At 47.6% G+C, this 14,365-nt stretch overlaps 2 protein-coding genes across 2 annotated transcripts in view; one reads left to right on the top strand and one right to left on the bottom strand.

Annotated features, from left to right (window-relative positions):
* The first annotated feature begins 1,606 nt into the window (after nucleotides 1-1,606).
* LOC119042232 (CAMPATH-1 antigen-like) lies at nucleotides 1,607-3,454 on the top strand. The gene is made up of 2 exons (XM_037135929.2): nucleotides 1,607-1,736; nucleotides 2,942-3,454. Exons 1-2 carry the CDS (start codon nucleotides 1,686-1,688, stop codon nucleotides 3,245-3,247), a joined length of 357 nt encoding a protein of 118 aa, XP_036991824.2. The 5' UTR covers nucleotides 1,607-1,685; the 3' UTR covers nucleotides 3,248-3,454.
* Nucleotides 3,455-4,070: 616 nt separating this feature from the next.
* Nucleotides 4,071-14,365, bottom strand: part of LOC119042249 (tissue-resident T-cell transcription regulator protein ZNF683-like) — a 36,753-nt gene continuing 26,458 nt past the window's right edge. Inside the window, exons 17-22 of the mRNA XM_037135954.2 lie at nucleotides 10,063-10,192; nucleotides 8,710-8,849; nucleotides 8,212-8,335; nucleotides 6,410-6,568; nucleotides 4,270-4,429; nucleotides 4,071-4,166 (exon numbers count right to left, since the gene is read on the bottom strand). Of these exons, the coding sequence (XP_036991849.2) occupies nucleotides 4,078-4,166; nucleotides 4,270-4,429; nucleotides 6,410-6,568; nucleotides 8,212-8,335; nucleotides 8,710-8,849; nucleotides 10,063-10,192 (802 nt within the window). The 3' untranslated portion in view covers nucleotides 4,071-4,077. The remainder of the gene's footprint in view (nucleotides 4,167-4,269; nucleotides 4,430-6,409; nucleotides 6,569-8,211; nucleotides 8,336-8,709; nucleotides 8,850-10,062; nucleotides 10,193-14,365) is intronic.

The following is a 14,365-nucleotide window of genomic DNA, read 5'->3' as shown; positions in this document are numbered from 1 at the left end:
CGTCAACATGTCCTGTCTCCTGGGCCAGTGCCCTTCCAGTACATGTTGCCTCCCCAACTTTTATGAGCCCCCACAATTACCCACCCCCATCAGTGTGCTAAAAAAAGTACACTGGGTCAGAAAGAGACTTCTGGGGAAGAAGCTGACAGGGGTGGGCAGTGGTTGGTAATTGAGAGCTCTTTCCATTGCCCTCCCAGGGTCCTCAAGGCTCCTGGCCCTTCCCTCTGCACTTCTTCACTTCCTCTCACCAGTGGACTCTCAGTTCTTTTTAGCCAGGGCTGTAGGTCCCTAGGGCCCACTCAGGTTCTTCTGAGGCTTGCAACAGGAGGCCCAAAACAATAAAAGGGAAGTGAGAGGGACTTTTCTTTTACTCTCTGGTATGCAAATGAGACACAAAGCAGACTAGGAAAAGGGAGAGTGGGTGAGGCTGGAGCTGGGCAAGGAGTCAACACCTGGATCCTCCAGGAAGAACAGGGACAGGAAATCAAGACTTCTAGGGCATCCCCAGAGGCTACATGCATGACTGTGGTTTCAGACAGACCCAGGTTCAAGTTCAAATGAGACTACCTCCACCATGTATTATCTTGGACAAGTCAGTTAATATCTAAGCCTCAGTTTCTTCAGCAGGAAAGTGGGAATAGTTAAAAGACCTACTGCAGAGCCCCACTGAAACAATAAAGTGAGAAAATACACAAAGAATAAAGAATGGAGCATGGCCCGAGTAGCTTTATGATTCACCTTGTCCCTATCCCTTCCTGGGACAGCTATCCCTCACCCTAAATAACCTCCCACAGCAGTTTAGTCACCTGCTTGTCCCTCCACCAGCCCTGCAACCCATCCATCCTAGATTGACACAAACAACCCAGCTGCTATTTTCTTTACCCCAATCACAAAATGCTAGGGCTTACTTAAGAAACTTCAGCAATAATTCACTTTACTCTTCTCAGTTAGAGTGAGAAATATGAGGCTCAGAGGAAGTGGGCCTACCTAGAAGCCAGGTTCCCTGTGTACTAAGGCAGTGCCCCTTAGTTTCCACAGAAGTCTACTGCCCCCCCACTAAACCCAAATATTAATGTTCTGGACCTGCGCAGCCATATACAACCTTACCTTGAAACCTAAATCTATCCCAACCTTTTCTCTTTCAGCTTCAAAAACCCCACCCTAATCTTCTTTTTTTTTTTTAAAAAAAAAAGTTATATATATACACACGCACACGCACACACATAAAATTTACTGTGTTGGCACACTTAAGTGGGTTATATTGTACTCAGTTCTCTGGCTGCTCTTTTGTTAAAGGCTCAGAGAGGTATAGTGTCTGGCCCAGGGTTGCAGAACTGATAGATAATTAAACCAAAAGCCAGTCCCCAGCAGGCATGACTCCAAGCCCAGGTCCCTATTTACTGCCCCCCAGCTGCCCCCTTGTCTTGCCCACCTACTGTCCCTTGGGGTAGGGATTTTGTTGGCCCCCAACCAGAATGCACCATCAGTCTGGGCCCTAGAATGTAGGGGCCTCGTATCCTCAACCCTGAGATCTGTAAAAAGGAAGCAACACCCCACCCTACCCCATAGGCCCTCCTTCCTCTCCCATTCACCCCGCCTCCCTTGTTCAAAAACAGCCAAGCCTTAAGGAGCCAGCAGACAGCCCCGAGCTTATCTCCAAAAGCTGCTACCAAGATCCTTTTGAGATGAAGGGTTTCTTCCTCCTATTCACCATCAGCCTCCTGGTTATGCTTCAGGTAAGACCAACCCCTCAGAGCCCCTGGCACCGCAGCTCAGGTTCCCCAGACCTGCCTAGTATGTAAGGAAGGGAATACAGGCTCCTAGGCACCAGTCTTCTCCCGGGGATACAGAGGAAGAAAGGCTCCAGCAAGCAAACCAAGAACCAAGAAGGGTCTGGCCCCTAGCAGTCTTGCCCTTCTGACTGGGTTCAGACTGCTTGAGGGTTCCCCTGAACAGAAGCCTGTACCTGAGGCTGGGGAGCATTTTCAGAGTGCCAGGAACACGGAGGCACCCAAGGGGTATTGTGGAATAATAGTGAATTTAAAGGCCTGGAAAGACAACCCTGAGGAGGATGGCGTCAACCCACAAGGAGCCTGGGGAAATGGTCTTATTAGGAGGGGCCAGGAAATGTTCAAGTGGAACCTGATCCTGTTCTGGAGGTGGCAGGGAATCCCCAGCAAGACAAGCCTAGGTGTTTGGGAACGTAGAGAAGGTAGAAATCGCCCACTCCAGAAATAGCTGAATTCTCAAAACCAACTACTATTCCAGGAGGCAGCTTCAGCAGCATCCTATGTGCCTGGAGGGCTCTAGTCAGCATAAGAGAGGGAGCCATTAAGTTCTTGATGAAGAACAGTTCAATCAACCATCAAGAACAGCTTGAGCACCACCAGAAGCGGCTTAATCTCCATCAGGGGCAGCTTTAGTTGCAGCTTGATCATGCGACTGAGGACAGTTTGATCACCATCTGGCCATATCCTCGGGGAGAAAATCGTACCCTCCCCATCTATCTATCTACTCACCCACACATTGCTAGCTGCCTTCTCACCAGCCTTGCCTCATGTGCCCCCCCTCCCTGCCCCGCACCACCGCCAAGAGTGTTGTGCTCTTCTCCCTATTCACAATATGAAGAACCTGGGGCTCAGACAGGCTAAGCCCCTGGCCCAGCTGGTAAGGTCAGAGGCTGGGGCCACACGTTCCCCTACCTTCCACATGCTGGAGAAGCTCGTGGCCTGGAGGTGATAGGAAGGTTCTGTGGGAGGTGGGCCAGGCACTGCCTGTGACCCTGCCTGTGTCAAGGCAGGACGCAGCCAATTGTCTCCACAGGAACTGGTGGCAGAAGTCATGGTCACAGGACAGAGAAGCGAGGACTATTGTGTTGGGGAGAGGATCTCTGTCTCTACACAAACTTGAGATTCAAAAGCTTGCCCCACTTTTCTTGTAGATACAAAGAGGAATGTTGGAAACCACCGCGCCTGGCATGGTCACTACTACCTCTGCTCCGGCCACCACTGCCACCCGCAACCCCGCTGCCCCCCGCACCCCAGCCCGCACCCCAGCCCGAACCAACGCTGCCGGCACCACCGCTGCCGGCAACACTGCCCCCACCACCCCCACCGTGAACCCCTCTCCCTCCCTTGCCGCCACCAAGAAACAAACAGGAGCGGCCCCAGCACTCAGCAGCCTGGGCGGTGTCAGCATCCTCATCATCTTGACCAACACCTTTATCCAGCTCTTCCACCTCAGCTGAGGTCATGCCTGGGCCCTCTGTGTTAGCTGCCACCAGCACTACCAAGAGAAGCTCCTCACCCCAATCCTTGGGAGGGGTTCATACCAGATATCACCAGTAGTGATGACAGGAAGTGCCTTGGGGGCAAAGGCCAACACTGGGAGGTGCTGATGTGAAAGGGGTTAGCATCACCCAGCCCAGGTTCAATAAAGTTGTCCTGTACTTGGAGTAGGGTCCTATGTGTGGTCACTGGACTTCATCGGGCCCCAAAAGCCAGGTTTGCAGCAGCACCAAGGAGCCTCCCATGCCCCCTCACACCCCCATCAGCAGGATTGTGTGCCAGGGAGCTCCCACCCCAGGTTGCCTGCTCCAGAATCCAAATGGTGAGGCCCTTCCCCTTAGGATCCCTGGCAGACACCAGCTGTCTTCACTATCAGAATCCTGCACTGGAACCTGTGAGTTCCCTGAGGGTAGGGACCAGGGGAATTGGTTCCTGTGTGTACTCCCACAGCCCAGTGCCAGAACTAGCTCAGGGCAGGCTCTCAAAACACATCATTTGGGGTGACTCTCCATAAAGGACCACACTCAACAGTTTGTCTGGTCCCAGGGCTCCCTCTGGTGGCAAAGGGTGGCCTTGCATCTGAGTCTCAGGACAAGCCAGAAGGGAAGAATCAAGACTGAAGCAGGCGTAAGGTAGGTGAACTAATCCTCAATCTCACACCCAAATATCAAGTGTGCAGAAAGGAGGATACCCAGGAGGATATTAGAAAACAACTTATGTTATAACAACAAAAAATACTATAAAAACATTTCATCCCAGAGAAAACCACGGGGACTGGGAGGGTAGGGTGTCAAAGCACGTGTATGGTCCAGATCTGGGAAGCCCTGTCCTTGGCCAGCTCCCACAGTACCACGTGGTCCCGGTCATAGCCGCGGCCACCTGGGGGAGGAGAAAGAGACGGGGAGATAGTCAGAGCAAGCTGGGAACACCATTGCCCCCTGCCCCCTCAGGTGCTTTCTCCCACACATATCCCCCACCTTACCCTTCACATCTAGAATCCGACCTTCAAACATCTGGCTGCAGATGTGGCCCGACTTGTTGATGCTCCACGTCTGACGGGGCAGGCGGCTCTCAGCCCACAGCACCACCTTCGAGCCTGTGCTGGGGGGCCCAATCACCTGCAGGCTCATGGTGGGGGCCACCTGCGCCCCCAGGAAGTTGTCAGGCACTGTTCCTCTTCACAGGGATTCCACCAAAGACACCCCTGACACACCTGGCTTTGAATCATTACGGACTGTGACCCTGGGCAAATCTCTTGATCCGCCTGAGCTTTGGTTTCCTTGGAGATGGGGATCCCTGAGTGCTCTCTGTTGTGGGTTCGATGTGAGAAGTCATATGAGGGCTGGAAAAATATTAGTTCCTCCAGGAAACTTTCTATGACTGACTCCCAAAACACACAGGTCTCCGCATCAGACAAGCCATGACACACTTATTGGCTGTGTGACTTTTAGCCATGTACTTAACTTCTGTGTGCTCTGCTCTCCTAACCTGTAAAATAGAATCTGCCCTCGTGTTCTCTATGGATTATATGAGGTATTCATGTGAAGGGCTTAACACGGCACCCTGAGTACATAGCCAGTGTTTCCTTTCATTCTAACTGAAAGACAACCCCGTTTTAATAGCCTACAAAGACCTACACCCCCATAATTTTTCTGATATCATCTCCTGCTACTTCTTCTTTTACTTGCGTCAATCCAGACATTCAGGTGGTCTTGCTAGTCCTGGAAAATGCCAGGTATGTTCCTGCCTCAGGGCCTTTGCACTTGCTGTTCCCTCTATCTGGAACACTTTAATCAGACATCTGCTTGGCTGTCTCTTTCAAACGTTATCTTCTCTGAAAGGGGTCCCCTTGTTGGAGCTACTGATTTAGTTAGAAGAAACTTCCTATTTCTTCTATTCATTTATTTTTTCTCTATTGCTGTGATTTTCAACCAGTGTGCCACAAGAATTTTTAAAACATGCAATACTTGATTATTTAGGCAGGGGCATTGACATCTTTTTCCTTAGACTGTCAAATAAAAAATGACAACAGGCCATGACCAGTGCAGCTCTGTTGGTTGGACATCATCCCACAAAATGAAAGGTCTCCGGTTTGATTCCCGATTAGGGCACATGCCTGGCTTTGAGGTTCAGTCCCCAGTGGCACATGCTACAGGTAACCAAGAGATCAATCATATTTGTTTCTCTCTCACATTTATGTTTCTCTCCCTCTCTCCCACCTTTCCCCTCTCTCTAAAAATAAATAAATATATATTTTCTTAAATTACAAAAGCCAATACAACAATAGTCATCCAGTGTGGATGCTGTTTTGAACCATAAATATAAAGGTCATACAATAGAGTTGCACCTTATTAGTCACATCGCTAAGGCTGCATCTGATTGGTTAATTCTTGTGGTACCAGGAAGTCTTATACACAAGTATAGGCACCTGTTTTTTTAAAAAGTTACTCTGGAGTAAAAAGGGTAGGTAATTACTTCTTCTTATCATTATCATTACTATCATCACCATCATCATTATTATTTATAAATCAATGAAAATTATAACTATTTTTGGTCAGATCAGCAAAAAATATATTTTTTGGTGTGCCACAGAATTTTAGTAATTAATTTCCATGTGCCATGAGATGACAAAGGTTGAAACTTGCTGCTCCATTACACTGTCCATCATCTAAGGTGCTAAGATATTTTACTCATTTAAGTTGCTTCTGCCACTTGCCACTGGGATGTAAGCTTCAGGAGGGCAAGAGTCATTTCTGCCTTCTCACTGCCGTATTCCCAGCACTCAGAACAGGGTCTGGCACAGAGTCGGTGCCCAGGAAATGTCTGTGCAGTGAGTCTCTCAGTATTACCAGGACCCAAGTTCTGTCACAGGATATCAGAACTAGGAAGCCCCTTAGAAGCATCTGGTTCAAAGCTCTTGTTCTGCACATGGGGGACTGAGCATGAATGCCTGGGGGGTGCACAGCCTGCATCCTCCACCTCCCCAGGGTCTTAGTATCGGTATGAATGTGTCTCTGGCCCAAGGGTGGGCCCTGTTACTAACTGCGCTGGGCCTCCTAAGGTGAGCCTGTGTATGCCTGGAGTCCTGGGGTCCCTGTCCCAGCCACTAAACCAGTAGGTACCTGGTTCTTCAGCAGCCCATCTTCATAGTACCAGATGCAACTACCTCCAGCCGCAGGCTCAGAGACCACCACACGGCCTGCCTTCATGTCTTCCACGTGGTCTGGCATGGCCAGGAATCCCCCCAGTGCTGCATTCCAGAGGCGGAAATAAGCCCGGCGCTGTTGAGTGGAGGGAGCTGAGAGTCAGGGATCCCTGGCCAGAGATGCTCCCACCTGGGTCCCAAACACCCATACCTCTGGACCCTCCAGTATCCCAAGCTCCCAAGCCCTCCTTCCTGCACCTAAACCTTCCCTGGCCCTCCTTTAAGTCACCTATAAGTCACACAAATACCAAGGGCACATCTAAAGCATACGTCCACACCCACACAGTGCCATGTCCATACATACCCATGGCTGTGTGCAGAGGGACATGCTAGCAGATAAACCAAGGTCCACACAGTTGCACAGAAGTTTGCAACACACGGATACTCATAGCCATGCAAACTCACACATCCTAACCAATGCACAGGTCCCTCCAGCCTACTCCACACCAGGTGCTTATGTTTGCTACGGGTATGTGCAGGAATATGGGTGCGCGTGCACATGTCCATGCTAAAGAGCTGCCCCAGCAGGGCAGACGCGGCCCTGTCAGACCTCAGATCAGCCTCTGCCTCCAATCAGCTGGGGACCTCGGTACCGGTGATGGCAGTCACAGTAATAAGCACCACAGCTGACGTTTGTTAAGTGCTTATCCACTCAAGCACTGTTCTAAGGACTTTATATACATTTTCGTCAGTCCTCAAACCAATTCCATCATATGCGTTACCCCCATTTTAAAGGTGAGGAAGCTGAGGTCCATGGAGGTGCAGTACTTGCCCAAGATTGCAGAGCAAGTCCTTGTCCACTTCTCAGGGCCTTTATCCCCCATCTGTAAAGTGTGGGAGTTGGAGATAACCTCCGAGGTTTCTTCTAGCACTGATGTTCTAAGAGTCTGTGGCTTTACGGACCACAGTGGTGTCACAGGCACACGTCCTCCTGAACGTGCTCTCACAGACGGGTACGCACACAAACCACAAGTCATGTACACAGACCAGGGGTCATGAATGACTTCGCAGACACAGAAAAGACCCTCAGACAGGCGAACACAAACCCACACAGACTCCAGGGCCAGGCCTCCACATTAACGCACATGCAAGAAATAAGACACACGTCCAGACGGGCGGACACAAGGTTTCTCAAAGTGGCGTGCACTTACTACTGCTGAGTAGTACGTGAGATGGTTTTCAGTCCTCCATGGATAAACTTATTGTTAAAAATGTAATGGTAATGCATTTATTATATTGTCTATTGAGGAAAAATCACACATCCACATAAAACCCATGATTTTAGGAATATTATTCCTTAAAATAAGAATAGAGTAGTAAAAAGGTTAGTTGATTTATAGAAAAATATTAGGTAGGTAATGGTTCAAGAAGAATGGCAAGCACTGGGTGGTGTGGCTCAGTGGATTGAGCACAGACCTGCGAACCAAAGGGTCGCTGGTTCCATTCCCAGTCAGGGTACATGCCTGGGTTGCGGGCCAGGTCCCCAGTGGGGGCCACGTGACAGGCAACCACACACTGATGTCTCTCTCCCTCTCTCCCTCCTTTTCCTTTTCTAAAAATAAATAAATAAAATCTTTAAAGAGAAAAGAATAAGAACGATGACATAGTAAAATTGTGACAAAAGCACACAAATGCTGAGTTTGGGAAACATGGGAAATACACAGACACACACACCCAGACAAGACATCATGGACACACTCAGCCTGACATGCTACCCACCTGCTTGATGGGGTAGAGAGAACCCACCCTCTGGGTCCCACTGTAGGTCAGCCAGTTGGTGATCTCGCAGCTGCCCACCAGCCACTGGCGGCCCCGGAAGTCACTGTGTTCACACAGCACCCAGCTGTGCCCAACAAGTGCCAGAGACACAGAGGGGAAGACAGACAGAGAGGTGGAGAAGGCAAGAATGTCAGAACATTCCCCACCTCCTCTTTTCTCCTGCTGGGACTCTTCTGCTTGGAATTGGGGTCTCAAGAGGGGAGAGAGAGGCTGGGAAGTGGATTTGGGGTTTGCAGGGCAGAGGAGGGTCCTGAAGAGCCCCTTCCTCCCTGGGCTGGGGTCCAAGCCCTGGGAATCAATGCCCCTCCTCAGTCCACCTCTACCCCCCTCCTGGATGGGAGGAGACAGGAATAGAAGAGGGGAAGGGAAGAAGCCAGGGGCCCAGCCCACACTTATGAGCAGCCCCCAGTACCCTGTGCCTCCCCATAACCCACTCACGTGCCCCCCTGGATCCGCACGGACAGCACGTGGTTGCTGAAGCCCTCGGCTTGCAGGCTCCGTACCTCTCCACTGAGCTCAATCTCCTTCCCCTCGAAGCACTCCAGTCCATACAGGAAAATGGAGGGCTCTGAAAAGTGCTGAGGGCCCAGGGGCATGGAGAAGGGGTGAACCCAAGAAAGCCCTGGCCCCACACTCAGCCCCCCAACTCCCAGATGGGTATTTCAGGCTGTCTTCCCTCCTGAGATCCACCCCACAGGACTCCTGACTCCTGGGCACTGGCAGCTGGATGTCCGCCAGAGTCTCAGATACAGCAAGTGCCAGACTTGGCCCCCTAGCCCCTCAAACCTTCTGTACAGTAAATGGCACTTCTAAGAACAGTACATTAACAATACTGTTAATCATAGCAGTTCTCACATATTTTGGGCTTCCTACATGCCAGATTCTGTGCAAAGAACTTTACCTGATCTCATTATAACCTCTCAACAACCCTATAGGGTAGGTGCTATTATTATCTTTGCTGACTAGAGGGGAAACTGAGGCTGGAGAAGATTAAACCCCTAAAGATGGGCTCCAGAACCAGGTCTATCTGCCTTCAGAGCCCAGGGTGTAGTTGTAAAGAGCTTGGCCTCAGGAGCTGGGATGCCTCAGGGAGAACCTGGCTCTGCCTGTAGCAGCCGCCCAGGGTTGTGGTAAGGACTGAAAGCCTTGTTTAAAAAGCCGAGAGCATGCTGTGTGTTCAGTAAATGTTGGCTGTTCTGCTTGTGCTGCCCCTGCTGGCCCACCCGGTGCCGGTCACCATGTCCCACAGATGTTAGCTCTTTAATGCAGCCCACGTCTCTCCTCTCCACCTCTTCCCTGGTCCAGGCCACGCTGATTCACTCTGGCTCACTGTGGGAGCAACCCCACTGCCTGGCCCCCTCCCATTCATTCTCCACGCGACAGCAAAACCATCTTTCTGTGTCACTCCTCTCCTCACAGACCACGGCCTCAGCAGTCTGGCCCTGCCCCCCAGCCCACCCAAGTGCCAATCCCTCCCGTCCCTGTACCACTTCTGTATCTGGACACACCACTGCACATAGCAATCTCTACGTCAATGTGACTGTGGGTTCCTCGAAGGCAGGGCTGTGTCCGATTTACTTTATTGTCTCCAGGACTTATCTTGGCAGATGCTCGATACATCTCTGGTAAGTTGAACTGGCTTTGAAGTCCTGGGGCCAAGGGGACCCGTGCTGGTTCGAGGAAGACTGGATTCAAGCTCCGCCAGCCCACTCAGCAGTGGGAAGAGGCTCGGGACATCCCAGCAGCACTCCCTGCCTCACTGATTGCCTGGAACTGGACAGGGGCACTCACCAGGGGTACTTTCTGGAGGGAGCCCAGGACTGTGGAGGCTAGACAGCCCATGGCCGTGAGAGTGGGGAACTCGCCCTCGGAGAGAATGTGCTGGTCACCCTCAAAGTTCTTCTCATCAAACAGGATCCAGCTGGGAAAGGGGAAGGGTGGCGGGACATGAGTGGAAGACAGCCTGCCCTGTCTTCAGCCTGCCCAGGCCCCTGAGACACAGCAGAGTAGATGCAGACTTGATCATGACCCCCCCTTCATCAAGGAGAGGTCAAGGATGAACTGCACTGCAGCAGCCTTAAGAGGTCAGACATAGGAAAGGACTGATTGAGCCCTGACCAGGTAGCTCAGTGGGTTAGAGCATTGTCCTGATATGTTAAGACTGCAGGTGTGTGGAAGAAGCAACCAATGAATGCATAAATTAAGTGGAATGGCAAATCAATGTTTCTCTCTCTCTCTAAAATCAATTTTTTAAAAAAGGCCCTGGCTGGTGTGACTTAGTGGATCAAGTGCTAGCCGGCAAACCAAAAGGTCATCAGTTGGATTCCCAGTCAGGGCACATGCCTGGGTTGAGGGCCAGGTCCTCACTTGGGGTGTGCGGGAAGCAGCCGATTGATGTATTTCTCACGCACATTGATGTTTCTCTCCCTCCATTTCTCCCTCCCTTCCCCTCTCTCTGGAAATAAATAAATAAATAAAATCTTTTTTTTTTAAGCCTCTAAGGAGGGAAATTTGGCCATATCAAGCAATTATTCAACAATCCTATGGCTTGGAATCTATCCCAAGGACCCCTCCAAAAACATAAAATAACACTAGCGCACATGCCCATTCATTACAGCACTGTGTGCAATGGCAAAGAGTGGAGGTGGCCCAAGTGTCTGTCAGTGAGGGACTGGTGAATACACTAAGGATGTGTAATATAATATAGCTGGAGAAAGGAATAAAAATGACCTTTTAAAGAGATATAACATTATCTCCAAACTGTTAAGTAAAAAAAAGTATATTGCTGTAATTTATAGTATGCTTCTTTTTAAAAAGCCAAAATGTAATTTGCATACCATAAAATTCACTCTTTTCAAGTACACAGTTTGTAGTAGATTCATCAAGTTGTAGTATACACCTTTTTGTGTAAGAAAATGAGGAAGGAGGGAAGCAAAATATTTGATTTGATTTCTATAGTTATATGTAAACTTACCTGGATATATATTTAGTTATATTTTTAAAAAACCACAATGAAGCCCTGGCTGGTGTAGCTCAGTGGATTGAGTGCGGGCCTGGGAACAAAGCAACCACGGTTCAATTCCCAGTCAGGGCACATGCCTGGGTTGCAGGCCAGTTCCCACTGGGGGACTCACGGGGGGCAACCATACATTGATATTTCTCTCCCTCTCTCCTTCCCTTCCCCTCTAGAGATAAATAAATAAAAAATCTTTTAAAAAATAAATAAAAATAAAAAACCACAATGAGTGAATAAACTAAACACTAAAAAAAAAATCACCTGTAGGGGAGGGAGGGGACAAGGTAGCAGGGACAGAGACAGAAGCTAATCTTTTTAAGCCTTTTTCTTTAAGATTTTATTTATTTATCTTTAGAGGGGGAGAGAAGGAGAGAAATATCAATGTATGGTTGCTTCTGGTGCATCCCCTGCTGGGAACTGGCCCCTGCTGGGAAATGGCCTGCAACCCAGGCATGTGTCCTGACTGGGAATTGAACCCCAGTCGTTTGGTTCGCAGGCCCGAGCTCAATCCACTGAACTACACCAGCCAGGGCTAATGTTTGTAAGTCTTGACTTTGGAGCTGCACGCACTGAATGTTTGTGACTCCCCGAGAATTCCTATGTCGAAGACCCCAACCTCCAATAATGGCCTGTGGGAGGTAAACAGGTTTAGATGAGATCCTGAGGGTAGAGCCCCCAAGATGGGATTAGTGTCCCTGTAAGAGGAAGAGGCAGGAGCTCTGTTTCCACAGCAGGGGGCGTGTGTCACAGCTGGGAGGCAGAAGAGGGCCCTCACTAGGACGCTGAATCCACCAGCACTTCCCAGCCTCCAGAACTGAGAGAAAATAAATTCTTATTGTCTAAGCCACCCAGGGTATGCTGTTTTGTTGTAGTAGCCCAAGCTGACTAGGACAGGAACACTGTAAATATTTTATGTAAGTAAAAAACAGAATTAAGACCTGGCTGGTGGGGCTTGTGGATTGAGTGCTGGCCTGTGAACCAAAGGGTCGCAGGTTTGATTCTCAGTCAGGGCACATGCCTAGGTTTGCAAGCCGGGTCCCCAATTTGGGGCACATGAGAGGCAAACATACATTGATGTTTCTCTTCCTCTCTTTCTCTCTCTCTTCCCCTCTCTCTATAAATAAATAAATAAATAAATAAATAAATAAATAAATAAAATCTATTTTAAAGACCCAGAATTAAATAAAAATAAAAATACTCCTAAAAATTAAATTAAATTAAATTAAATTAAATTAAATTAAATTAATAAGTCTAACTTTACATTGGGCTGGTAGCATAACCACAAAGAAAAACCACACATTATTTCAAATGTCTTAAAAACACAATATTTTGAATGATATAAACATGCCAAATGGGATGTAGGTGAATGTCTCGAAGACATAAAGAACACAGAGAACCCTCAAATAGTAGTCACTGGTTTTTACCATTAGTAGTAATATTACTATTATAATTTTAAAACACCTAGCATGCAGATTTTGGTCTCTGAATAGTAATGTCCCACTGAAAGGAGCCAGAGGTCCTTGGGGAATGGCTGATTCCAAATGTTTTTGTGGGTTTGTGGCAGGGAAGGGAGGTTGCAAAATTATCCTGGAGCATCTTATTGTGCCAGGAAAAACAAGGAAGTTCTTTTTTTTTTTTTAAAGAACTACTGGGGTCATATCAACAGGACCCAGGAGGCAATTTGAAGAGGCTCCCACTGGCCAGAGATGGAACAATCTGAGCACACAAAAGAATAGTGACGCCAATGGACTGAAGCATTTCAAATACATAAAATTCTATGAGTTCATAACAATACTTTTAAAAACATTTTCAATGGTCAGCTTTGGAAGTCACTAGAGAACCAATTCATAAATTATTCTGAGAATTGGTCAAGAAAAAGGGGTAGATGCAACATTGATCCCTGGGAAAAATCGAACTGCCCTTTTTTTGTATAGGTAAACAAATAGTTGAAAAGGAATATTCTCAGTATTCCAGCTAATACATGTAGAAAGCATAACAAAAACTAGAAAATCATTATTTTGTAACTTCTAAAGAAGTCATGGATCTAGGCAAGTATCAATAGATACTAAAACCATTAGGTGAAAGGTAGATGGGAAATCTTATGATGCAGGCATCTTAATGTCATTGAAAGTGGGACAAGCAGACACAGGCCTCCTGGTGTTAGGCAGTGGAAGTCCACAGTATCATGTAGATAGCATTGGCAACAAAACAAAACAACACCTTTAATTTCATCAGTCCTCTAGTTCTAACTACCAGTTTACACAAAATATGAGGCACAGAAGAACAAGTTAAAAGACAAGACTAGGAAGCAATCAGCCAAATACAAAAGAAGGGAAACTCACAGGGCAAGTTATTGGTTTCCTCAAACAAATAAATGGTGTAAAACAAAATGAAAAGGGGGGGGGGCTTGTTATACACTAGAGACCAAATCGACCAAATGGCAATGTGCGGACCTTTGTTTGGATCCTGAGAAAAACAAACCAATTTAAAAAGGTATTTTTCGCCCTAGCCAGGGCATCTCAGTTGGTTAAAAGCATTTTACAGACATGCCAAGGTTGTTGTTGTTGGATTCCCGGTCAGACACATACAACAATCACCCAATCAAGGTCTCTCTCTCTCTCTCTCTCAAAAAAAAAAAAAAATCAATAAATAAAAAAATAAAATTAAAATTAAAAGGCTCTTTTTTTTTTTTTTTGGTTTTTCTCTTCTTCTAAAAGGCATTTTTTTTTGAAGCAATAGGAGAAATTGGGCATGGCCTGGGTATTAGGTATTATTAATTATTAATTATTCTTAATTTTATTAGATGTTATAACTTGTGGCTGTATGGGGGGCAGGTCTTATTAGATATACATGCTTAAGTATTTACCTGTGAAATTTTATGTTGGGCCGAGAATTTTAAATAATCCACTAAAAAATGGCAGAAGGGCAGATGAAACAAGATTGGGGTTCTTTATACTATATTATCTACAAGTTTTACATTTCCATTGAAACTTTGCTTTGATTATTTAAAGATTTGATGCTTCGGGACTGAATAGTTCACTCATTTCAATGAAACCAGAATAAGGAAATCATCTGAAA

This window comes from Artibeus jamaicensis, unplaced genomic scaffold (genome assembly GCF_021234435.1).
Source record: "Artibeus jamaicensis isolate MK-2021 breed Jamaican fruit bat unplaced genomic scaffold, CSHL_Jam_final scaffold_847, whole genome shotgun sequence".
Classification (NCBI taxonomy): Eukaryota; Metazoa; Chordata; class Mammalia; order Chiroptera; family Phyllostomidae; genus Artibeus; species Artibeus jamaicensis.
Note: the sequence above shows the minus strand (reverse complement) of the source record. Positions and strands in the feature narration are given on the sequence as shown.

Excerpts from the sequence above, each read along its gene's own strand:
- LOC119042232 (XM_037135929.2), top strand. The coding sequence starts at position 1,686 with ATGAAGGGTTTCTTCCTCCTATTCACCATCAGCCTCCTGGTTATGCTT. Across the intron at positions 1,737-2,941 it reads GCCTCCTGGTTATGCTTCAG|ATACAAAGAGGAATGTTGGA; the intron begins GTAAGACCAACC and ends CTTTTCTTGTAG.